This window comes from Acomys russatus, chromosome 18 (assembly GCF_903995435.1).
Source record: "Acomys russatus chromosome 18, mAcoRus1.1, whole genome shotgun sequence".
Classification (NCBI taxonomy): domain Eukaryota; kingdom Metazoa; phylum Chordata; class Mammalia; order Rodentia; family Muridae; genus Acomys; species Acomys russatus.
Genome location: NC_067154.1, coordinates 62,248,636 through 62,272,798, shown reverse-complemented (window position 1 = coordinate 62,272,798; position 24,163 = coordinate 62,248,636). Strand labels below are relative to the sequence as shown.

At 45.0% G+C, this 24,163-nt stretch overlaps 1 protein-coding gene across 3 annotated transcripts in view; it reads right to left on the bottom strand.

Moving 5' to 3' along the window:
- Window positions 1-24,163, bottom strand: part of Pcca (propionyl-CoA carboxylase subunit alpha) — an 842,751-nt gene that overhangs the window by 205,216 nt on the left and 613,372 nt on the right. For 2 of the 3 annotated variants that reach the window (XM_051160990.1, XM_051160991.1), the window contains 2 exons: window positions 13,824-13,955; window positions 1,320-1,356 (listed from right to left, as the gene is read on the bottom strand). The exons of the other annotated variant lie outside the window; for it this stretch is intronic. In XM_051160990.1, the coding sequence (XP_051016947.1) occupies window positions 1,320-1,356; window positions 13,824-13,955 (169 nt within the window). The remainder of the gene's footprint in view (window positions 1-1,319; window positions 1,357-13,823; window positions 13,956-24,163) is intronic. 3 annotated transcript variants of the gene reach the window in all.

The following is a 24,163-nucleotide window of genomic DNA, read 5'->3' as shown; positions in this document are numbered from 1 at the left end:
TTGGAGTTTAAAATAATGAATAAAATTAAACTACTTTAGGACAGTCAGAAGCCAGTAGAATGCTTCTTGGGGAGTGAGGGATACAATGATTTAACCCACAAACATTATGGAACCTACCAGGTCTTATTGTGAAATTAGGACTGAAAAGCTTCTAAATGGGCTGCAACCTTGAAGAGCCAATCAAGAGCAACGTTGTGGACAGATAAAATGTTATTGTACATGTACTGGTCTTAAACCCAGGGAAGTTTTCCAAAACAAATAAACAACAAAGAAAAATCAATAATGAGCAAAAACCAAAATAATTTAGCTATATGCAACAGACACGACAAGCCCAAAGCCTACCATCACAGAACAATCTGTGCTTAGGCAGCTACAGCCCAGGAAGAACTCTGTGCTAGCTTGTCCCATCCGCAGGAATATATTAGCGCCCGTGGTCACTTTGGACCAACATTTCTACACATCACGACTATATAAACGCCGCCAAATCAAATGTTCTCACGCCATAAACAAAAAGTACAAACTACGTTGAGAAAACAGGGGTACAAAATATTAGTATATGGGTTGCTGGGGGGCGGGAATCTGAGCTGGCAAGCACAAGATGCTTAAGACGCTATGAGCAGGCCTCTGGCTACTAAGCAGCTCCGGGCGCCCCTTGTCTGTCTGCAGTTTTCCATCAGGTGCACACAAGTACTGATCTGACTCAAAACTACAGTCTTCAAGACTTTCCGTCCTTTTCCTACTTTCTCCACCAGCAGACACTGCAAACACAACTGTGCTTATGAGCAAGAGGAATGTACTTGAAATTTAATGTAAACACCCTTCAAATGCTCCTCGGCTTTCTTTGCACTCCAGTCGGTGTAACGTGTCCAGGTCTCGCCTCTCCTGTTCTACTGTGTCGTTCCTAGCAAAGTTATTAAGTTGATATTTAACATTTTAGGAAAAGGTGGGAACTTGAACATGCTCGTCAAGAGCGGCCTCATCGGAACCATGTGTGTTACGTCCTTCACGCTGTAACGGACGGCATCCACAAACAGACATTGTGTCCGATCCTCAGGGCTCTTTGAACAATTACTTGTTTTAATTAGCTAGTGATCTCATCTTATGAAAGAACTAGAACTAAGATCAAATGACCCTGAAAATCCTACTTTAATAATAGGATATGGTAATTCAATTGATAAATTCTTCCAGATCCACAAGTAATCAGAGACTGAAAACTATTAAAATATTATTTGCTCTATGGGAATTACTTATTACACGTTTGCTCAGCCGTATCTGCTGAAAGACACAGAAACGCTACCAAAGTTAATTTAGGGACTTACCAATTTCCCTTGCAATTCTGACAGCTTCATCTGCGTCCTGTAAAGGCAGGAAATGAGAGTCCGCATTAGCCCCCGAGGCATTGCACAACGTCTTCAGGGCAGCCGTATATCGTACCACTGTCTGCTCTGATTCATTTCATGTTCAGTTTTACAACCTTCTAACCCTTTCCATTCAGAGAAATGTAAAATTAATGCCATAAGTGGAATGTAAATTCTCCTTCGTCGTTATTATATTAAGAAACTCAAAGCGGTTTGCACTGAGCTGGCAGGAAACATGGCCAGAATTGCCAGTGATTCGGTGCAGTTGCTGGAATTTAATGGTAGAATTTAGAAGTTTACAATCAATACTGAATCGTAAATCAGATCATTAAAGCTTGTCTACAGCCGGCTTGTCTCTTTACACACTGTGTTCTCCTAGATTCTGTCAGCAGGGGGAGTTGACTGTCTATTGTTTGGGAGGCGGTTCATCAATTTTCTAGAAACAAGTAAATTTCCAGTGTCTGTAGGAATTACCAATTTTTTTTTTTAAACTTTATGATTTTCATTATCTTTTCTTATTTTTCAACCCATTTCTTTAGGTACATATTTTATCTTTTCAGTTATACTAGGTACATAAATAAAAGTTCAATGAACCTGTGAGGAGAAAGGGATCTGACTCAAAGAGCAAGGTAAGGAAGGGCTCCTTGCTGAAGTCGAAGGCCAGTGTTTACTGACTCACAGATGCGTCCCTGCCACTCGTCAGCAGTGCCATTTTAAAACCTCCTCAGCCTGAGCCATTCATCGGCCATGAGCTCTCACCTGACGTCTGCTCTATGTACACACTTTCCTTGTAAGGATAAAGAGAATTCTGAATTTCAACACATTACTTACTCAATTCATTACTTAACTCTAATCCAGCGACACAATATGAGAAATCAGCCATTTTCTAAAACCACCAGTTGATATGTATGCAGGGATTTTTACACAATTTCAAAACATTCAAGTGAAGCTTGACATTTTTTAAGCTTTTAAAGTACTAGATTTAAATTTAATGAAGTGTAGTCACAACAGAACCCTCCCCCAACCGGGACTGTTTGAAATAACTGGCTCCTTTATGTCCAGTTTTAAAAAAAAAAAAAAAAAAGAAAGAAAGAAAGAAAGAAAAGAAAAGAAAGGAAAAGAAAAAAGAAAATCTTCCTTAAAAGTCTTCAATACCCAACCACATCCCTGACTGAATAAGGAGACTGGCAGGGGAAGTTGTCAGAAAAATTTAATTTCCTTTCATTAGCCAGTCTGCTCCACAAATAGGTGCTTGTTAAGTTCAAAGGAACCCTGAAAGCGACATCAGTTTTAAGTCTTTTTTTACTCCAAGCAGTCACATCTGCTAATGAGATTTTCCAAATAACAATTGTTTTCAAGTCGGAGATAAAGCTCTACCTCCCCCAAAACCAAAGTTTACTATTTTACTACACCTTGTTGTTTTCACCAACCCTACATTCTCCAAATTTTTATCTTAAAAGGATAAAATAAAATAAAAGTCTATGAAAGGGATCATCTAAGAATGCCCATGGTTTCCACACACGGCGTTGGAAGGCTCTTTGTTCCAGCGGTGACAGTTATTGGGGAATACTTGCCTTTAATAGCCTCTGTCAGGAAGTGTTAAACCTGCCAAATCGAACAATTAGTGGCTCTTGGACAAAATACAGGAAGAGTAAAGACTGATGAGGACGGGCTTATAACCAGCTAGAAAGAAACTTTTAACATTTCAGTCAGTGTGCAAAGCTGTGTTTGCCAAGGATGGTCTCAGAGAAACTAAACTGTAAGCTAAAAGCTTGGAGCCCAGGGAAAGCCAACAATACCCAGAATCCACTTCTCCTAGTTTGTCATGTACTTATTTTATATATGTACATGATACATATATGCAAAACTTCTCAAAATTCCTTATCTGCCACAGAACAATCTTAGCTTTTAACACTAACCTTACACTTAAGGTTTTCTACCATGAAAATCAATTTCTATGACATGAACTTTCAGATAAAATCAAATTGCCCTAAAAATTATTTTTCATTTGTCATTCATTGAGCCAAAAAACAGCACCGAGGACCTCTTATGTATTAGATATTATAAGACACTATTACTGTTTTCAAAAATAAACACACTCACACTCAGCAAATTTAGTTTTACTATAGGATACATAAAGTTATGTTGGAAAACATAAAAACTCTAAACAGCCCCTAAGTCAATGGCATTAACATATGACACCGTGGAACCTTCTTTGTTTGTTTTTTGAGGGTTTCTCTGTGTAGCCTTGGCTGCCCTGGACTCACATTGTAGACCAGGCTGGTCTCGAACTCACAGGGATCCACCTGCCTCTGCCTTTCTAGTGCTGGGATTAAAGGCGTGTGCCACCACCGCCTGGCCATGGAACCTTCTTACAGGGTAATGGATAGAGTAAAAAAAAACATTTAATAAAGCTTTGAACAGTCCATTGATCATTCAGGAAAAAACATAATTTTAAGTCCAGTGAAAACAAATCTAAATATAAATACATCCAACCTCAGCCACCACCCCCGGCCCCTGACCCCTGACCCCTGACCCCCAGCAGTGGATCCCACTGAAGTGTGCACAGGTACAAGGTTAAGCAGCACTTCATGCTGTGGCCGAAACAAACCACACCCTCTGTGCAAATAGCTGCAGGCGTTTATCAAACTTGGAGAGCCTGCCTCTCTTCATTCACGGATTTAACATAGAAAGTTATCCTATGGGTACCTCCCTCACATGTATGAACAAAATCGTAAAAAACTTTATTATTTTTCAATTGTGATGTTTTGAGAGGGAAAGCAATTTAATGCACCTTCAACAGAGGACTGGTATGCGAATGGTACAATGGTTGAAATGACATGCTAATAGCTGTTTATAAGAATATGGCCCATGTGTTCTAGAACTTCCTGGCAGCAGTGCGTGGAGCCCGGCCCATGAAGAGAAACAGAAAGTCAAGCAGACAAGCAGGCCGGCTGAGAACCGACACGAACAGTTCGTGGAAACAGGCAGAAAGGATGAGGGGAAACTTGTTTTAGATTATCCAAAACATATAAAGAACTCAAGAAACTAGACATCAGTAAGTCAAACAATCTGATTTAAAAGTGAGGTACAGATAAAAACAGGTAATTCTCAATAGAGGAACCTCAAATGGCTAGGAAACACTTAAAGAAATGTTTAACATCCTTATCCCCTGGGGAGTTCACATCACAGCCACTTGGAGATTCTATCTCGCATTTATCAGAATAGCTAAGACCAACATCACATGTGACGCACATGCTGGTGAGGATGTGGAGCACTCCTCCATCGCTGGTGAGGATGTGGAGCACTCCTCCATCGCTGGTGAGGATGTGGAGCACTCCTCCATCGCTGGTGGGAGTGTGGAGCACTCCTCCATCGCTGGTGAGGATGTGGAGCACTCCTCCATCGCTGGTGAGGATGTGGAGCACTCCTCCATCGCTGGTGAGGATGTGGAGCACTCCTCCATCGCTGGTGGGAGTGTGGAGCACTCCTCCATCGCTGGTGAGGATGTGGAGCACTCCTCCATCGCTGGTGGGAGTGTGGAGCACTCCTCCATCGCTGGTGGAGGATGTGGAGCACTCCTCCATCGCTGGTGGGAGTGTGGAGCACTCCTCCATCGCTGGTGAGGATGTGGAGCACTCCTCCATCGCTGGTGGGAGTGTGGAGCACTCCTCCATCGCTGGTGAGGATGTGGAGCACTCCTCCATCGCTAGTGGGAGTGTGGAGCACTCCTCCATCGCTGGTGAGGATGTGGAGCACTCCTCCATCGCTGGTGGGAGTGTGGAGCACTCCTCCATCGCTGGTGAGGATGTGGAGCACTCCTCCATCGCTGGTGAGGATGTGGAGCACTCCTCCATCGCTGGTGGGAGTGTGGAGCACTCCTCCATCGCTGGTGAGGATGTAGAGCACTCCTCCATCGTTGGTGACGATGTAGAGCACTCCTCCATCGCTGGTGGGAGTGCAAACTTGTACAACCACTATGGAAATCAATATGGCAGCTCCTCGGAAAATTAAGAATGGACTTACCTCAGAACCCAGTCATACCATTCTTAAGCATATAAGCAAAGGACCTTCCATCTACCACAACGACACTTGCTCACCTATGTTCAGAGCATCTTTATCCATAATAGCCAGAAACTGGAGACAAACTAGATGTCCCTCAACCAAAGAATGGATAAAGAAAATGTGACATGTTTATACAACGAAATATTACTCAACAGTTTTTTTTTTTTAATGACATCATGAAATTTGCAGGCAAATGGATAGAACTAGGGAAAAAAAATCATCCTGAGTGAGGTAACCCAGACCCAGAAAAACAAACATGGTGTGTACTCGTATAGGTGGACTATTAGCTGCTAAGGAAATAATAATTATCCTGCGAGAGGCCAAGTAAGAAGGAGGGCTCCAAGGACACATGGATCTCTCTGGGAAGGGGGAACAGAACAGATCCCGGGGGTACACTGGGGGTGGGTGGGAAGAGGACTTGGAAGGATGGGAGGGTGGGGGTTAGGGAGCAAGTACAGGGAGAGGTGACTGGAACGGGAGGGCATGCGGGGGGCGGGGGGGGGGGGGCAATGCGGTAACCTGGTACTCTGGAAAACCCCTGGAATCGAGGATTCCTAGTAATGTGTGGAGGAATGCTGAGTGGATGTAACTTCTATCAATAAAGCATTGTTTAGCCAATCAGCGGGGCAGAAGGATCGGAAGTGGAAGGCGGAGCTTCCTGAAGAGGAGGAGGTTTGGCAGTTGGTCTGGGGAGGAAGCCGAAGCGAAGGAGGGAGCATCATAGTAGCAAATGCTTGGGGTATTGTATTAGTTATCAGTTTAGAGTAGTTTGTTTATCATAGTTTAGGAATAGATTTGTATTAGAATGGTTTCTGCCCAGCGTAGAGATAGCAGCTTTAAAGTACACTTCAGACTCTGTGTCATTATTAAGCATCTTAGGTGAACAGATATAATTTTTACTCTAACAGTAATGGAGGATACAGAGCCTGAACTATCCGCCTTCTGTACACAGGCAAGGCTCCTAGTGGCACTAAACCTTCAACCAACAACCTGACCTGCCAGCAAGATGGGGGGATGGGGAGTGGAGATGGAGGGGGAGAGCAGCATGGAACTTGTGGGAGTAGCCAACCAACAGGCTGGTCTAAATTTGAGGCCTTCACCGCAGGAGGGAGCCCATGCCTGACACTGCCTGAATGACCAGGAAACAAAGGCTGGTAGCCAGGACTTAGGGTAAAACCAAACACAAATCAATGAAATAATTCCTAAGGGTGTTTTCTGTACTCATCGATTGGTGCCTAGTCCAGTCTTTATCAGAGAGGCTGCCTCCAGTGGCCGATGGGAGCTGAGGCATAGACCCACAGCTAAACATTAGGTGGAGAGAGCCCAGGCTGGAGGTCTATAAGCATAAGGTTACTGTGTAATTCAGATACTGATTTATGTAAACCCATGCCTCCCAGAATCTGGTTGCAATCCTTGTTCTGAGAATCTCCTGTTTCAATGCTCTGCAATTGTCCCCCGATATGCCAATAAAGCAGCTTACGGCCAATTGCTGAGCAGGACAGAGAATAGGGCTGGACTTCCTGCCAGCCAGAGGAGGAGGAGTTAGAGGAGGAAGCAGGGGAGTAAGCCATGGGCAGAGGGCTAGGAGAGACAAGGAGAGAGAGGTGAACAGGGAATGCAATAAAGTACATAAATCTCTGAGATTTACACTGGGAGGAAGCCAGACTAGCCTAGAGGGCTAAGAATAATTACTGCTCAGTTGTTGTACTGTGACGCTTGTTAAACAAATAATATAATACTCTCAATCATTTGCGCGAGAGCCGGGTTAAGAGAGGAGTGGAGAAACAAACACAACTTTTATAAAAATGATTTTAACAAAGGTCTCCATTGGGTCCATCCCTTGGAGATTGGAGAACCCTGAAGAGGAGAACTTGTGGGAGCCAAAGGGGTTGTGGAGACCAGGAGAGCAAGGGCCTTGGAATCAATTAAGCAGGGCCATAGGGTCTCACGGAGACTGAAGACGCAATCACGGAGCCTGCACGGGTCTGTGCTAGGTCCTCTGCATGTTACGGTTGTTGGCTTGGTGGTTTTGTGGGACACCTAACAGTGGGGGTGGGGATGTCTCTGACTCTTTTGTCTGCTCATGAGACCACTTTCCTCCTCCTGGGTTCCCTCACCCAGCCTTGACATGAGGGTTTGTGCCTGGACTTATAATAACTGGGCTGTGTTTGGTTGGTATCCCTGGGAGGCCTGCTGTTTGGGGGGGGGGGGAGAGATGGGAGAGGTGGATCTGGGGGAGAAGGGAGGTGAGTGAACTAGATAGAGTGGAGGGAGGGGAAGCTGTGGTAGGGATGTATTGTATGAGAGACAAAGTTAAGAACATAATGCTTACGTGTAGCCAACCCATACCGTCCTGTGCTTTAAACCCTCTCAAGTTACTTAAAATGCCCAACACGGTACAGATGCTAGCCAGAGGTGTTACACAGTGTAATTTAATAAGTGAGGACAAAAAGCCTATGTACGCTCAGTACAGTCAGGAACAACTGTTCCCTAAGAATTTTCTCATCCAGCACTAGCCCAAGGGCCATGTCCCATGAAAGTCTTCACTTACCAGCAAAGTGGGATAGATGTGAGAACATCCTATTGGGACTCTAAGTGAGAGAAGTATGGGAGAATGGGGAAATAGAAGGATCCAGAGGGTCCTAGAAACCTACAAGAAGAACATTTTGATGGGCGGATCTGGGCCCAGGGGCCCTGCTAAAACTATGGCTCCAGCCAAGGACAATACGTGCAACAAACTTCAAACCCCTACCCAGATCTAGCCAATGGACAGGACATTCTCCACAGTTGAGTGGAGAGTGGGGACTGACTTTCACACGAACTCTGGTGCCCCATATTTGACCACGTCCCCCTGATGGGGAGGCCCGGTGGCACTCAGAGGAAGGATAGCAGGCTACCAAGAAGAGACTTGATACCCTAGGATCATATACAGGGGGAGGAGGTCCCCCTCAGTCACAGACATAGGGGAGGGGAGTAAGGGGAAATCAGGAGGAAGGGAGGAATGGGAGGATATAAGAGATGGGATAACAATTGAGATGTAATATGAATTAATTAATTTTTTTAAAAATTTAAAAAGAATTTTCTCATCCAGGTAACTAGCTCTGTGGATGCTGAACAATGAATACTTGGGTCTGACTGTACTTCCAAAGCCTTGGAATATTCAGTGTACTCTTCTGTGATTATAAAACACCACAGTAAGTGTAATTGAAACAAAGCTATAAACAAAACAGCAAGGAAGAAAATAGTAACATTTAATATCTTTGTTTCTAATTGCTAGGACAGAGCTGGTTTCCAGTTTCTTGTTCTACATGATTTTCTTCATACTGGCTCTCTTTCTGCCGGAGCAAGAACATAGCTTTTATTATGTTTTTCATTTATTTATTGACTCTGTGGATGGGATACACACATGTGGAGCTCAGAAGACAACTTTTAGAAGGTAGTTCTCTCCTTCACCATTGGGCCCTGGGAGTCAGGCTTGGTGTCAGGTGCTTTTATCATGCACTCAACCCAAGAACAATTTTTTTTTAATTTTATTTATTCACTTTATATCCCGGACATAGCCCCCTCCCTCCTCTCCTCCCAGTTTCACCCTCCTCCCCCCATCCTCCCCTCCCCCCCATTCCTCAGAATCAAGTGGCATCAGGACTGCGTTCATTCTCTTCCTCTGTGGCCTGGCAAGACAGTCGCACCAGGAGGAAGTGATCAAAAAGCAGGCAACAGAGTCCATGTCACAGATAGCCCTCACCCCCTTACTAGCGGACCCACGTGGAGCCTAAGCTTTCCATTGGCTACATCTATGTGGAGGACCTAGGTCCTGTCCACGCAAAGTCCTTGGTTGGTGCCTCAGACTCCACAGGCCCCTCTGGGCCCTGGTTAGTTGGCTCTGTTGGTCTTCATGTGGAGCTCCTGTCACCTCCAGGTCCTTCTATCCTCTGCCCCCAACACACACACTTTCCCACTAGACTCCCTGTGCATCATCCTGTCAGCAAGCATAGAAAAGCTCTCTTTCAGAGTGAGAGGGCCTCACTCAGGGTGACCTTGAAGTGATCCTCCCACCCCAGTTCTGGAGTGCTGGGGTTACAACGAGTACAATAAAGATTCTGAGACATTAAATTCAAAAACCATGTTGTTGGTGATGCAACTATCATCATCAGTGACATCATACATCCAATGACGTCACATTACAGCCCTACTGACCCAGCCTCTGCTGTCTCTCTCAATGGCTCTGCTTCACCCCAGCACTGTATATTATGCCCTAGCATTTCCTGCCTTAAAAAAAATGGAAGAGGATTCCAATTTCAGTATCAACCTTAAGTTTTAACTCTATGCTAATACCCTTGACACTTAGCAAACAAAAGTGACATTCATTCATTCATTCACTTGAGACAGGACTGACCTCGAACCCACTTGTAGCCCAGGATGGCCTTCGGCTCCTGATCCTCCTAAGTGCTGGGATTACAGCTGTCATAACCACATCTAGCTTCACTCAGCCCTGGGTAAAGGCTTAAGGCATATTAGGGTTAGGCAAGCATTCCATGCACAGAGCCACATTCTCCACTCCCCAAAATGACTTTTCTTCTTACAGGACGGTGTCATGTTAACCATTTGCATGACATAGGCTGGAGCCTGCACAGCACTGGTAGCCATACATGTCACCGCCCTCACCAGCTCTCTTACTATAGCCTATCACGGTGTGCTAGAGTTGTCCCCACCTCTCTGTCCCATGATCCTCCAGGACCATGCTTCTACTGACAGCCTTGAGTCCACCATCACACTCTCTTGTGCCTAACCCACTGCCTCTCACCTGCTTCTTAGATATCACTAATAAAAAATAACACCCAAAACCTGGGTTCAGTGCCCTTCTTATATGGGTCTGCGTTCAGAGATGAGTATCACTGAGACGGGCTAAACTGTCTGAATGGTTTTTATTCTCCTGTGGGAACTTTAAGCTCTTTGAAGTCAGGGTGAGCGGCAAGTAGACATCGCTTAATTCCTTTTCCTTACTCCTAGAGTCGGCTACCTTGTACAAGCGTCTCATGTTATAAGCTTTGCTCTGCTCTCCATCTCCTGGGAGCACGTTAATTAGGTGATGTCTTAGTTACTTTTCTATTTCTGTGGCTAAACACCATGAAAGAGTTTAATTTAGTGCTCACGGTTCCAGAGGGCAGTAGAGACCGTGACCACCGTGGTGGTGAGCATGGCAGCAGGCCACAGGCATTGCACTGGAGCAGTCGCTGGAGCATACATCTGATCCACCAGCAACAGGCAGATAAAAGAACTAACGGAGAATAGCAGCCCTAGTGACACATCTTCTCCAACATGGCCGCACATCCTAACCCTTCCCAAACAGTTCCACCAATGGAGGACCAAGCCTTCAACTACAGGAGCCGAGAGGGATCATTTTCCTTCAAACCACCACATAACTGGTGAATAAAACTAAACTTGTTAAAGGCAAATATACGGTATCCAGATGACTACTTGAAAATTACATTTTAAACATTCATCTCTCAGTAATGAAAAGGATAGCTCAAGAACAAGAGTAAGGAAGGAAGGAGGGAGGGAGGGAAGGAGGGAAGGAAGAAAGGACAAATGGAAAGAGGGGAGGATTGTTCTATAAGTTGTTTGCTTGGTAATATGTTAATTGTCGAGAACAACATAAACCTGTCATGATACTTCATAAATGGATAAAGATATTTTGACCATATTTATCCTCCACTGCTGATAATTATCTCACTTCATTGGCCCCTCCCTAATTCCTAACAGTCTCTTGTCTTTCTGTCTTTCTATCTTTCTTTCTGTCTTTCTTTCTGTCTGTCTGTCTTTCTTTCTTTCTTTCTCCTTCTTTTGAGATAGAGTCTCACGGATAGTAGGATGGCCTCAAACTCAGTATGTAGACAAGGGTGACCTTGATCTTCTGACCCTCCTCTCTCCATCTCCCGAATGCTGATTGGCAGGCCTGTGCAGTGCTGAGGACTCAACACAAGATTTTTTGCACAATGGGCAAGCAATCTACCAACCCCGTTTTATTTTCAAGCATCGCCCGGTTCCACTTTCATGGACCTCTTTCCCGTATCCCACATACAGGAGAAATATTTGTCATTCTGATTCTGGCTTATTTCACTAAACATTATCATGTCCAGTTCCATACAGTTTCCTGCTCTTGTGGCTGTTTGATTCCTTTAAACATGTTTTTGTTTTAATCCCTGGTGCTGCTCCAGTGTATCCCAGCTGAAAAGGAGGCTGTGCTGCGTTTGCTGTTGCTGGCTGAATATCCCGGTGATGGAGATTGGTGGTGTTGCCCCAAAGCACCCAAGGACCCTAAACAGCAGGGAGTAGCTAAGAAAAACTTCCCCCCCTCTCCCCACTAACTTTCTTTCTCTCCTACCTGGTGTTGTGGTGTCGGAAGGGATTGGGGTGGAGGGGGGGGGGGGAGAGAGAGAGAGAGAGAGAGAGAGAGAGAAACCAAACTAAAAATACATTTGAAAGCACACCTACATCCTACAAATGACATAATTCATCCTTAATGACTGAAAAGTGCTCCGCTGTGTCATGGATACACCACATGTTCTTTATCTGCGGCGCAGCTGTTATAACAGGAGTGAACAGGTCTCCTATTGTACGGAGACTTTGATTTCTTCTGTTAAATAGCTAGGGATGGCACAGCCGAGTCCTTTAGTCATTCTATTTACAGCTTCTTGAGGAAACTTCATACGAATCTCCATAGTGGAACATAAGCTTACATTCCTATCAACAGCACACAGGAGTTATAGCTATCCTATACATCAGAATACATATACAGAATTATATGCACATTTGAAAAAAATCAAATTTAAAGGTCATAAAAGACCCAGAACGGGCTAGCAAGCCACTCCAAAAGTTAAGCATCACTTTTTTCTGTAAAAGAACCTATAGAATATAAACAAAAAAAAACTAATGGAAAAATAATTATTCAGTATCATATAGAAGAACTGGTGTGTGTGGGAACTGCAGGAGACAATTCTCTTAACACAGAATCACAAACCTCCTTCCCCTCTGCCCTTCAGCTCACAAGAAGAGCCCGACAATTAACAGAGACATGCGTACAGTTTTGCGGCTTAGATGCAGTATCAACCCTAGCCCTGCCAATGTCACACAAGTGTTCCCTCTAACTGTAAACCACCTGTGTGACAGGTGGCGCCTCTCGCTAGGAGACCCTACACGTATTAACTCCCACAAGAGAACATTTACTGTCGAGCGGACTTATCAGACAAATGCTCCCAGAACCCTCTTCCTTGAATCCCTGCGGACACTGATATTCAGTGGGAAGCCAGGGTTAGCCTGGACTCTGGCTCATCGGTGCTGCTGTGATTAAATAAGATTCAAATTGAAGATCTCAACAGGCCAGATTCATTGTCTAGAAACAAACAAGAGCAAAAAACAAAAACAAAAAAAAGCAAAAAAACAAAAAGACAAAAAACAACAACAACAGAAACCCTTCTCTATCCACCTCTACACCCACAAAGCAAAGAGAGGACAGTGTATATCCACTGAAGGGCTAATAGTGAAAACACTCTGCTCTGTGCTTGGCCACGGTGCGGCCAGGCAGTAGGGCAAGGTGTGGTTTTCCTGGAGGTTCAGATAAACAGCAGTCTGCTGCCAAGACCATGTGAGGTGGCCTGAGCCTGCAGTCCCACCATTCCAGAGACCGAGCAACAGGATCAAGAGCCTGGAGCCTAGGATTCATAGGAAAGCCTCCCACACTGGGGTAGAATACACAGTTAAAGAAATAAAACTTACTGCCAAACTCGTTTGGGGAAGTTCCTTGTACTTTGTGACTAAAAGCCTCAACATTTTTGCTGGATCTTAGACGGCAATTAACCCACACCTGCCTTCAGCCCTAAGAGCCTTAGACACTGTCCAAGGCTTACGGCTACGTGGGCTTGATATGGCCAATGTGCCTGGTACTTTCTATCAAGCTACTCAGAGCTGCAGAAGCTGGGCTGCAGCTGATAGAGGATGCCAAGAGAGACACACGCAGGGGATCTGACTGTGCTCTTCCTCTCTCCCTCTTTCTCTGTCTCTTGAGAAGGCCTCACTGTATAACCATGGCTGGCCTGGAATTTGCTACGTAGACCAAGCTGGCTTTAAACTCACAGAGATTTGCCTGCTTCTGCCTCCCTGGTACGAGGATTAAAGGCATCCACCATGTAAGTTTTTCCCAATAACAATTCACACTACTATCCTATCCACTCACTAAATGCAGTAAATCAATGTCTTCTCCCTGCTCATAGTTTATAGCGTTGATAGCAGCCTGACTTGAAATGCTCTGTTTTTCTCATATATATAAATAATAATTATGCTTTGCCACAAAATGCTTGACTGAGGAGACAAACCATAAAGATTTAAGTGAACGTTTCTCACCTTCACTACTCCATCAAAACCAGGGATTGTGTTGACCTTTGCCCTCTTGGCCAACAGTTTGCTCTCTATCTTGTCACCCATGGCTTGGATAGCGTGAGTATCAGGCCCAATGAAAGTGACGTCTTCTGCTGCCTGAGGAGAAAACAGGTTGGGACTTAAAACAAAAGTGCATGATACAAAATCACAATTTTTCTCAGACAAAAGCTCATATTTAACTATTATTTCTGTAGCCAAAGTTAAAACAAGCATGTGCGCCGATATATCAGAATGTAGATTGTCACATTGCCTTACAGCACAATAGATCACAGATAAATAGAGCAAAGCTCGGCCGCCAAGAGCAAAGTGGTGGAGAACACCACTTGTGTAAACACTATTCTTTGAAAACACAATTGACATGACACTGTACTTACCTGTAACACGCTCTCATTAAATAAACAATACATCCCCTCCCAGACTGCCTCGTAAACCCCTGTATCCTCTTGTCTTCCACACAGTGCAGCAACAAAACACAAACATCCACGTTTATTAAACACCAGCTGTGTGCCCACCTTTGAGCTAAATGCTGTGACCACACAGACCCCAGCAAACTCAAGGAACAGTGACAGATACCTGATGCGTCAAGAAAATGTGGGAATTTAACAGGCACAAATATGGTTTTAGTTAAAAGTAAGCTTGGGAGCTGGAGAGATGGTTCGGCAGCTAAGAACACTTGCGACTCTGGTGGTAAACCTGGCTTTGGATCCCAGCACCACATGGCAGCTCACAGATACCTGTAACCTCAGTTTCAGGGGGTCTAACACCCTCTTCTGGCCTCTGTCGGCACTAGGTATGCAAATAGTACCAAAGCCAAAATAATGATCTAATTTTTCCCTCACATCTACCTGCTTGTGTTGACATCGTTATAGTTTTATTTTAAGTGCTAATGGAGGAACTGATTAGAGACATGACAAAGAATTAGATACTTAGTGCCACCAAAGCCCAGACTAGAAAAGTAAGATGAGGTCATAGGGTCAAGAAATGGAGTTAATGACAACGTAGGTGTGTGTGCTGGGCACCCTGGGGAAGGCATCTGACTTAATTCTCTCAGGGCCTTACCTGAGGATGTGTAGACGGTACATCGTATATTGCATTGCTACTTATACAGAACTCTCACTTGGGAAAAAAACTTTCATAACCAGAGTAGCTATATAGTGTGTAGCTTGGCGTGCCCTCCAAAAATGCCGCAGGAAGATTTAAACCTCCCAGAAGAGGAGGTGGGACTGTAAGCGGTCAGTGATGAAAGGGTGATGTGGAAAGACACATATCCAGGAGACTGGAAGCCAGCTCGCGCCGTACAGTAGGAGGCAAGCCAGTACTCATGTCCAGGAGGCAAACACGGAAGCCGTAAGACAAGGAAAACTGGCTGCAAATTGCTCAAACGCATCAGACATCAGAGGAAACTAGAAATGAAGGTGGGCGTGACGGTGCCCACCTGTCAAGCCAACACTTGGGAGACAGAGGCAGGAGGAGGACAAATTCAAGGTTAGCCTGGGCTACACAGTGAGACCTTCTCACAGAAATAAAAATAACACAAATGAAATAAATTATTGAGAGATGATATATTGAAAAAACAAATATCTTGAAACTTGAGATGATAGAAGCAGATAGAAGAAAGGAAAATTCAGTTTCGGTCCATTTGGGGATTGGCCATGGGCAAGTAAGTGGCCTGCCAATTCTGGCTGAAGTAAACCAAGTGATGAAAGGAGCGACACTCCCTTCCCTCTGCTCCTGCGGTTTACTCCTGTTGTGCCAACTGTAAAAGAGAGACTGACTGAAGAAAAGCCTCTATGCTGCATACAATACAAGGCTGTCTTCATAAGGAAATGATAGCCAAAGGAACAGCTAACAAGGGCCCTAAATCTGCTGTGCAGAAACCCTACCACTAAAGTATACACACCGCAGCATGCAAGAAGCTCTCAGGGTTTTTACAGAGGTTTGCTGAGGGTCTGATAAAACACTGTCAGCTGTGCAAGCGGCAGGGCAGGGTATGAGCATGACGTCATAACTAACTGGGAGAAATGTAATGAAGCCTGTCTGCCTTGTCCCTCCGCCCCTAGCACTTCTCCTGCAAAGATCTTCTGACCTACTCAAGAAGAGCTAAAAAAAAAAAAAAAAAAAAAAAAAAAAAACCTCTATGGTTTTATGACTTGCTTCATCGGGGGGAGGTGGAAGGAGGCCAGAGAGAACTTCTGTTTCTGCTGGTGGCTTAAATTCCTCCCATTTCTAATATCAAAAATGTCTTATTTGGGTATAACATGGCCTAAAACCCATCAACAACTATGTAAGGCACTACACTGAGCAGTCCGCTATCCCAAAGCTGTGATACAAAGAGAACACTAGGATAGTAAGAGGGCTAGGTCCACAGGGTGCCGACAACACAGGCACCCAGGACCTACAGCCACTCATGCTAGGAACTGTAGAATCCAATGTAAGGAATCTCTTTGGCCACAGTAGATGTTCATAAAATACAATTCCATCCACATTTTTACATACTTTCAGTAGAACCTTCTTTGATGGGAGAAAGATCTTACACAAAGCTACAAAAATGTAAAACACATGAAAAATACGTCTGGTCTGTATAGGAAGAGTGGCAGCCTCTACTTGCCAGTAACCCGTGCCTTGCGCAGCATGAAGAAGCCACAGGCAACAGGCCGACAATTGGCGTGCTTCTGCATGCACCGAGCTGGAACTCACTGGGCAGGATGCAAAGCCAAGAGGCAGCAGCAAGCACGCTTTGCCCAACAACTGTCTTTTCATTTTACCTGCTAAGCTGCATGATTTTATCATCAATGCTGCTTTAAAAGCGCTGTGCCAGGCAGATGCAATCAAGCAATCAGAGTGCCCACACAAAGGGCTTAGGAGACGATAATGCAAGTGAGAACATCCAAATACACTGCGATTACAGAGCAAGGCTGGTGATGAACAGCAGCCAGGCGACCTGGACCCCTGACCAACCCGACGCTCTGCACGTGTTCTAATTTAAAGAAAATGACTTCCTCCAAAATGCAGAATTATCCCCAAAATGCTCACATCAAGCATTTACTTAGTGACTATTCTTTATGCCATGTGACAGGAAAGAGAAACGGTCAGTAAACACACCAGGTTGGTTCTCCTCAGACAAAGGCTTGAGTGAGGGGACTTTCTTTTCATCAACATATTTAGGATGCTCTCCAGGTCAGAAGCCATGTGTGATTGAAGAAAATCTCAGACCCCTGGCTCCCACACTGCTACAATCAAAAACAGATAGATAGGTGATGGCAGATAGATAGGTAGATAGATATATAGAGAGATGATAGATAATAGATGGATGGATAGATTGATTGATAGATAGGTAGATGATAAAAGGGTGAGAGTGTTGGCAGAAGATTGATGGTGAGGGTACATTGTTCCAAAGTCCCAGATTTCTGACCGGAGTGAATGGTGAGATTTTTAAACTTGAGAACAAACTTTATCCATTAGTAACCTTTGAATATGGTGCTATTAACTCTATCTCTTCTTATCCATGGTGAACACAAGAGACAGATATCTTGGTCTTTTGAGACAGGGTTTGTCTGTGTAGCCTTGGCTGCCCTGGACTCGCTTTGTAGACCAGGCTGGACTTGAACTCACAGTGGTAGCCTGCCTTTGCTTCCCTGAGTGCTGGGATTAAAGGCGTGTGCCAGCTAAGATTTACTTTTTAAAATCTACTTTTTAGGTCCTTTTAAGTTTGCCAAGAATGGTAAATAACTGAATGCAGATAAATGTCATTTAATGATCACAAGAGCTGGGATTCTCATCATCATTGGAAATTAATGGTGATTCACAGAAAAAAAAAACATGAAAAATCCAAAATTGTTGCTGCAAGATTCTGCTCATTTCCTAAATTCTATGATTCTTATGTTTCTGATAAAGTTTGACATGAGAATGGAGCCAAGAGGTGAAGTTTAAGGATCATGTTAAGAAAATAATAAGTTTAATTTATAGCAGATTTTATTTTAGGAATGAGAACAGAGGAGAGACATTCAGTGGGCAAAAGTGCTTGTTGGGTAAACATTAGACCAGAGTTCAAATGCCCAGGACATAGGTAAAACACCAGGCATGCTCACACAAGCACCTACAACCCAACGCTGTGGGAGGCAGACAACAGCAGGTCCCCTGGGTCACTAGCTAACTTAGGTAAGCAAACCAGCAAATCCAGGTAAATTGAGGGGCCATGTCCAAGGGTATACAGCAGAAACTGACAGACCTGGGTACCTGATACCTTCCTCCTCCAGCCTCCCCACAGGTGCACACACAGAGAATGGATAAACACTTGTAAAAGTTTAAAACAATAAATACTTTCTACTTCAGGTTAGCAAATTGCTCATCTATGAATTTACATTTTCTCCAAATGCACACATTTTAGGAGCTCCAGAACTGATAATTAGAGAATCATAAAGTCACACAAGAGACAAAGGACAATTTAAAAAAATTGCTAAACTACCCAAAGAACCCAAATTCTAGGTTTTAAGGCTATTATCTGTTTAAGGAAGGAAGGAAGGAAGGAAGGAAATGGGGGACGGTTCCTGGTAGAAAAGGCCGTTCCCAGCACCAGCACGGGAAGCTAGCACATGAGACACGCTGAGTCAGCAAGAGCATTTTCATAAATTGATACAAGCATGTGAGGGCGCACACAAAGGGCACTGGCCTGTGGGACATAAGGCTGCTGGCTCATTCTGAAACATTACAAAAGAAGAAAGAGATTACGAGGTTAATCCATGTTTTCCAGACCTCAGAATAAAACCTGCTGTTGTCCACTCTAGTTTTAAACCTCTTGGGCATGTATCACTGACTCCTTTAAATAGTGTAGTTCTTCAAAAATCAACATAAAAGGAAATTAATCTCACACAGGATGGTAAGGCAAATAAAAAATGTCAATGTTAAAAAAAAGAAACCTAAAATGCTTTTATAAAGAAAGCTAAAGAAACTGGACAGATGGCTTCGCTGGTACAATGCTTGTCACACAACCATTACGACCTACATTCAGATCTCCAGTACCCATGTGAGAGATGTCCAAGGCAGTGAGCAGCTGTAAGCCCGGCAACTGGGGTGGTAGAGGCAGGAAGGCCCTCACCAGCCAGCCAGGCTGACTCAGTGGGCTCCAAGTTCACCGACAGATCCTGACTCAAAAATCAATGAATGAGTGAGTGAATGAGTGAGGTAGGTTGGCCTTTCCATGCCCAGGCCGAAGAGAAAGCCTCCTCTGTGTGCTTTCTAGATATGTGTAACTGTCGCACCTCATCAAAGAGGCTTCTTTCTGCAGCACACAGAGGCGACTACAGAACCACAACTGGTCAGAGTGCAGAAAATGAGTGACAGTGGGGTCTCCAACCCCAAAGTGACATCTGTGACACAACTGCTCTGCCCAAAGCCCAGTGAACATGGTGGAGGGGGCAACAGAAAGATTTTCAGGGCCAGGTTATGAGAACAACCCCTGTGAGATGGTGTCTGCCAGACATCACGAGGAGGTTGCACCCACACACTCTCAGTTATATGGCTGCCTGAGAAACACCTGTGCAAGGTCACACCAGCCAACATGCCAACATGGACAGAGGGGAAACTGACATGGTCCTCCCGCTAGGTGAAGAGCTACAGGCTGTTTCTGGCTGTTAAGGTGGCAAGAATCACCCCTGATAGCTTGCTTAGCCTAAGTGCCGGCCTTAAATCCAGGTACATATAGGAACATTAGTTGGACCTGGTAGGTGGGGGAGCAGCTGCGAATAAAACAATAATAATTATAGCCCAGGAGCTCGTGAACTTGAGAGGGAGGTGTTGGGGACAGGTAGCTGGAGGAGTTGGAAAAGAGATGTGGGAATTACGTGAACACAGTGCGCTCATGTAGGAACAGCTCTGAAACACTACATCTTAACAAGGATGGGTCAGCTGGGTGAGCTGGCGCACACCCAGGAGGCTGAAGCAGGCAGATCTCTGTGAGTTCAAGACCAGCCTGCTCTACACAGTGAATTTCAGGACTGCCAGAGCTACATAAAGAAAAGCCTGTCTCAAAATTAAGCAAAACAGATAGATAGATAGATAGATAGATAGATAGATAGATAGATAGATAGCGAGGTGTACTCCTGCACGTTCCAGAGATGTCTGCATTGTCTCCTCTGCATTGCCAGCCTGACCCTTAGGCACAGTGACCAGGGCTGCTGGGAACTGAGTTCACCCCGTTACACACCTGGCCACCAGAGCTGCCTTCAACTCCAGCGATTGGCTGTCGATATCACCTTTGATTTCATTAACCTCAAGTAAAAGGTCTAAACATTGTTACACACATGGCATGGTCCACACCAGCCAAGGCGGAGAACAGGGACCATGGCATTGGTGAGACTGGGGCCCAGACAACAGGAAAGGGGCAGGGTTCGGTGCTGAGCACGCTGTGGAGTCACAGCAGTGGGGAAGGCCGGACGGAGGCTACCTGAAGAATAGAGCTGAAGGAGCTGTCACCTCTGCTCTTCTGCCAATGCCCTCATATTTGTGATGGGCATGAACCGTGAAAAGTGTGACAGCTCACTCAAGATGGTCAACAACTCCCATTCGTCATAAACTGCTTAGCCTCACTGGGCAAGGTCATCCACGACAGCTTCAATGGAGGAGATCGTGACTGTAGTCCATGCTTTTACCTTTACCCAGAAGACTGACCTCTGTGTGAAACCTGCAGCAGGACAGCCATGGGGCTGCAAAGAACATCACACCCCACTGGTTACTGCCAAGGCTGTAGGCATGCCATCCCAGGGTAGACAGGAAGCTGGTTCGCATGGTCTTTCATGTTCCTGCCCCCAAATGTAGACCTGAGATAGCACCAAAAGAACACTACTAGATAACCAAGGACATACAATAGTGAACATAGAACCCCTAGTCTGATCTACCCAATGGACAGCACATTCTCCACAGTTGTGTGGAGAGCGGGGACTGACTCTCACATGAACTCTGGTGCCCCATATTTGGCTACCTCCCGTTGGTGGGGAGGCCTGGTGGCACTCGAGGAAAGAATAAGCAGGCTACCAAGATAAGACTTGATAGCCTGTTACCACATAGTGAGGGAGGAGGTTCCCCTCGGTCTTAGACCTAGGGGAGGGGAATAGAGTGAAAGTGGGAGGGAGGGAGGAATGGGAGGATACAAGTGATGGGATAACAATTGAGTTGTGATCTGAATAAATTAATAAATTTAAAATAAAATTTAAAAAAAAAAAGAACACTACTAGATGCCATAACATTAGGAAGATGGTGATGGTACAGGCATCGGAGAGGCTGCCAAAGGGCATCCTGGACCATGCTAAGGATCAAGTTGTCTCCTAGGATTTCAACAGTGATACGCATTCCTCCACCTTTGATGCTGCGGTTGGCACTGATGTCACCAACTACTTTGTCAAGCTCGTCTCCTGGAATGACAAAGCAGTTGGCTACAGCAACACGGTGGTGGACTTCATGCTTGCATGGCCTCCAAGGAGGAGGAAACCCTGAAACCTACCCCAGAAAGAACGTGAGCAGAAGCAGGCAGTAGGTCTGCACCACTCAGCCCCCACATTGCAGTTTCTGTCCCAGACCTCTAGAATAGGAGGAGCTTGGGGACCCGACTTTCTCACATACCATCGATAAAGTTTGCTGTATTATAACAATAACAACAGCAACAATAATAATAATAATGTGGAGAGCAAGTGAGGAAGACACACACACACACACACACACACACACACGAGCTTTTAGTCAGAGCACCCACTCGCTGTACGAGTGCAGAACTCTAAGATGAGCTGCCATTATTGTATTTTCTGGAATGACAAAAACAGTGCACTCACCAGCTCTGCTGCAAGCAGGGAACAGGCTCCAAGATGCTACACGGCATCCGCAGAGTAACAGAGCAGTGGACAGCGGAGACCCTGTCACCCTGCCCTCACCTCCCTGTTACTGCTCCCACTCTCTTCTCATGAGGCGAGTTCTACCGTACTGTATGCTGGGTGCTAGGAGCTGTGAGTCACTAAGCTCTGGTCACAGCACGTTACCGCGGCCTGCAGAGAGCTTTCTTATTGGGACATAAACAGTTGACGTCTCCAGTAAGGTCACTTCTGGCACTTCTCCGCGGTGTTGCTCAGTCTTTGGGGAGATGGTTTAGTTTGGTCTGGTTTGGTTTGGTTAGACCCTAGATCATCTAGACTTGAGATATGGACCAGGCTGGCCCTCAAAGGGCTGTGCGCAATCTTCTAACCTCTGCTACGTAGCCCACCACACTGTGACGTGGGTTTTGTTCCTATTTGGTTGTTGTTTCTGTTTCTCAACTGAAAAGCAAATGAATAATTCAGCTTCATACCAGGAAGGAATTTTAGTCACGTTGCTGTCTGGAACCCAAGGGCTGTTGGGAGAGAGAGAGAGAGAGAGAGAGAGAGGAGGTTCTGCCTCTCAGCAGTGCCCTGGCAACGTCCTCCCTCTTGCTTAAACGCTTGGCTTTGTTTCTTTGCAATGACTATTTGAAAGATGACACAGAGCTCAGGCCAAGAACTTTTACCAGAAGAGATTTCAACAGGCCGGGACAGAACAGCGTGGATCCCAGGAGCAGGTGGAGGCCTGTGCCACTCTTTAACGGAGCAGTTCTAGGTTCATGACTAGAGCGATTGACAATGCATCCCAATGAACTCTCCCACCACTAATAAGAATAAAATTTAGGGGCTGGAGAGATGGCTCAGAGGTTAAGAGCCCTGGCTGTTCTTCCAGAGGTCCTGAGTTCAATTCCCAGCAGCCACATGGTGCCTCACAACCATCCGTAATGAGATCTGCTGCCCTCTTTGCCGTGCAGGCACACATGCAGGCAGAACATTGTATAAGTAATAAATAAATGCATAATTTTAAATGAAATTCTGGTATGTTGCAGCAAGGCTAAGGTTCCATTTTAAAATTCTAAATCAAAATAGAAGCCAAGAGTCTCCGACGTTGTTCAGGATGCTCCCTAACTGTGGGTCCCACTGGCACCTCGCAGCATCCTTACAACTTCACTTCATTTGCAGGATACTAAATCCTGACAATGTGAGCAAAGGAAGCTTGGTCTCTGTCTTTGAATATTGGTGAGATCTGGATTTCATTTAATATACACATACTCTGCATTAAATGTCTACTTGGCATGGTGGGCTTAAGTAGAAATATCACTTCCAGATGACAGCGGCATACGGGGTTTAGTTAGGGGAGGGAAGCACCACAGCGTTCGCTTTCTCTGCTTCGGCCATTGGCGGACGTGAAGCTCCCTGCCCAGGCCGTGTTAAGGAACATGGCGCTCCACGCTCCTCACACACGGTAGGGAGGGTCACAACAGCAAGTGAACACCCCAGCTCTACTGCTTGGAACCGAGGCAGTCTGCAGTTCTATTTTCTAGCTAATATTAAGTAAAAAAAACCATCATTTTCCTCTATTAAATGTTTTGGAGTTCCTAAGGAAAAATGCTTAGAAAGAAATAAGAGGCTCTTGGTTCTTTTTTATTTAATTTTTAAAACATTTAAATAAACTGTAAATTTCTGGAGTTTTTACTTTCAGGTTTAAATTTATGGAGAACATATTTTTTTTAATTCAAATTTCTGCGTTCTAAGTTGAGTCTGGAATCATCCCACCGTCTGTCAAGGATTTTTGTCGTCTTTGTGCCTATGTGTTTTCTTGTCTTCATTCCCCTGTAATCAGCACTTTCTTAAAGTGTAGAAGAAAGAAGCTTGTAGTGAGGATTCTGGTTTCTTTAAAATCCCAGTTATGTTATCTAAATATGTTTTTGTTTTAATGCCAGGTGTGGGATATGGGGCAGCTTCAGACTGTCCACAGCAGCTGACTATGATTTGTCTCACTCTGGTCGGGGGAGGGGCATTTTTTTTTTACAAGCTCCAGATAGTTTGTTTGGAATTCTGGGAATTCTTAAGAGGGTATAAATGGAGGAGCCCTGAGAGGGCCTGTGGTGGCTGCTGCTCCCCTTGCTGCTGCGGGTTCCTGCTGCCGCTTTTGCTGTTTCTGGATTGCTGGTTGCTGGTGTTCTGAGGACAAACATTGGACTTGCCCTAAAGAAATCAATGCCCCTAATCAACATGAAGTAATCTAAAGAGGTCGGCACCACTTTCCCCTGTAGCCTTCTTTCTCGCCTACCAAGTATCTGGGGTTGGAAGGAATGCAGGTGGAGGACAGTGGTAGATGTAAGAACCCAGGAAAATAGCCAAAAGCCGGGTTACAAACAGCACCCAGATGCGGGGCTGGGCAGAGTGGGAAGCTGGGTTTCTAATGCCACAGGAGGAATGGCAGGGAAAGAAACACTGAGTGTT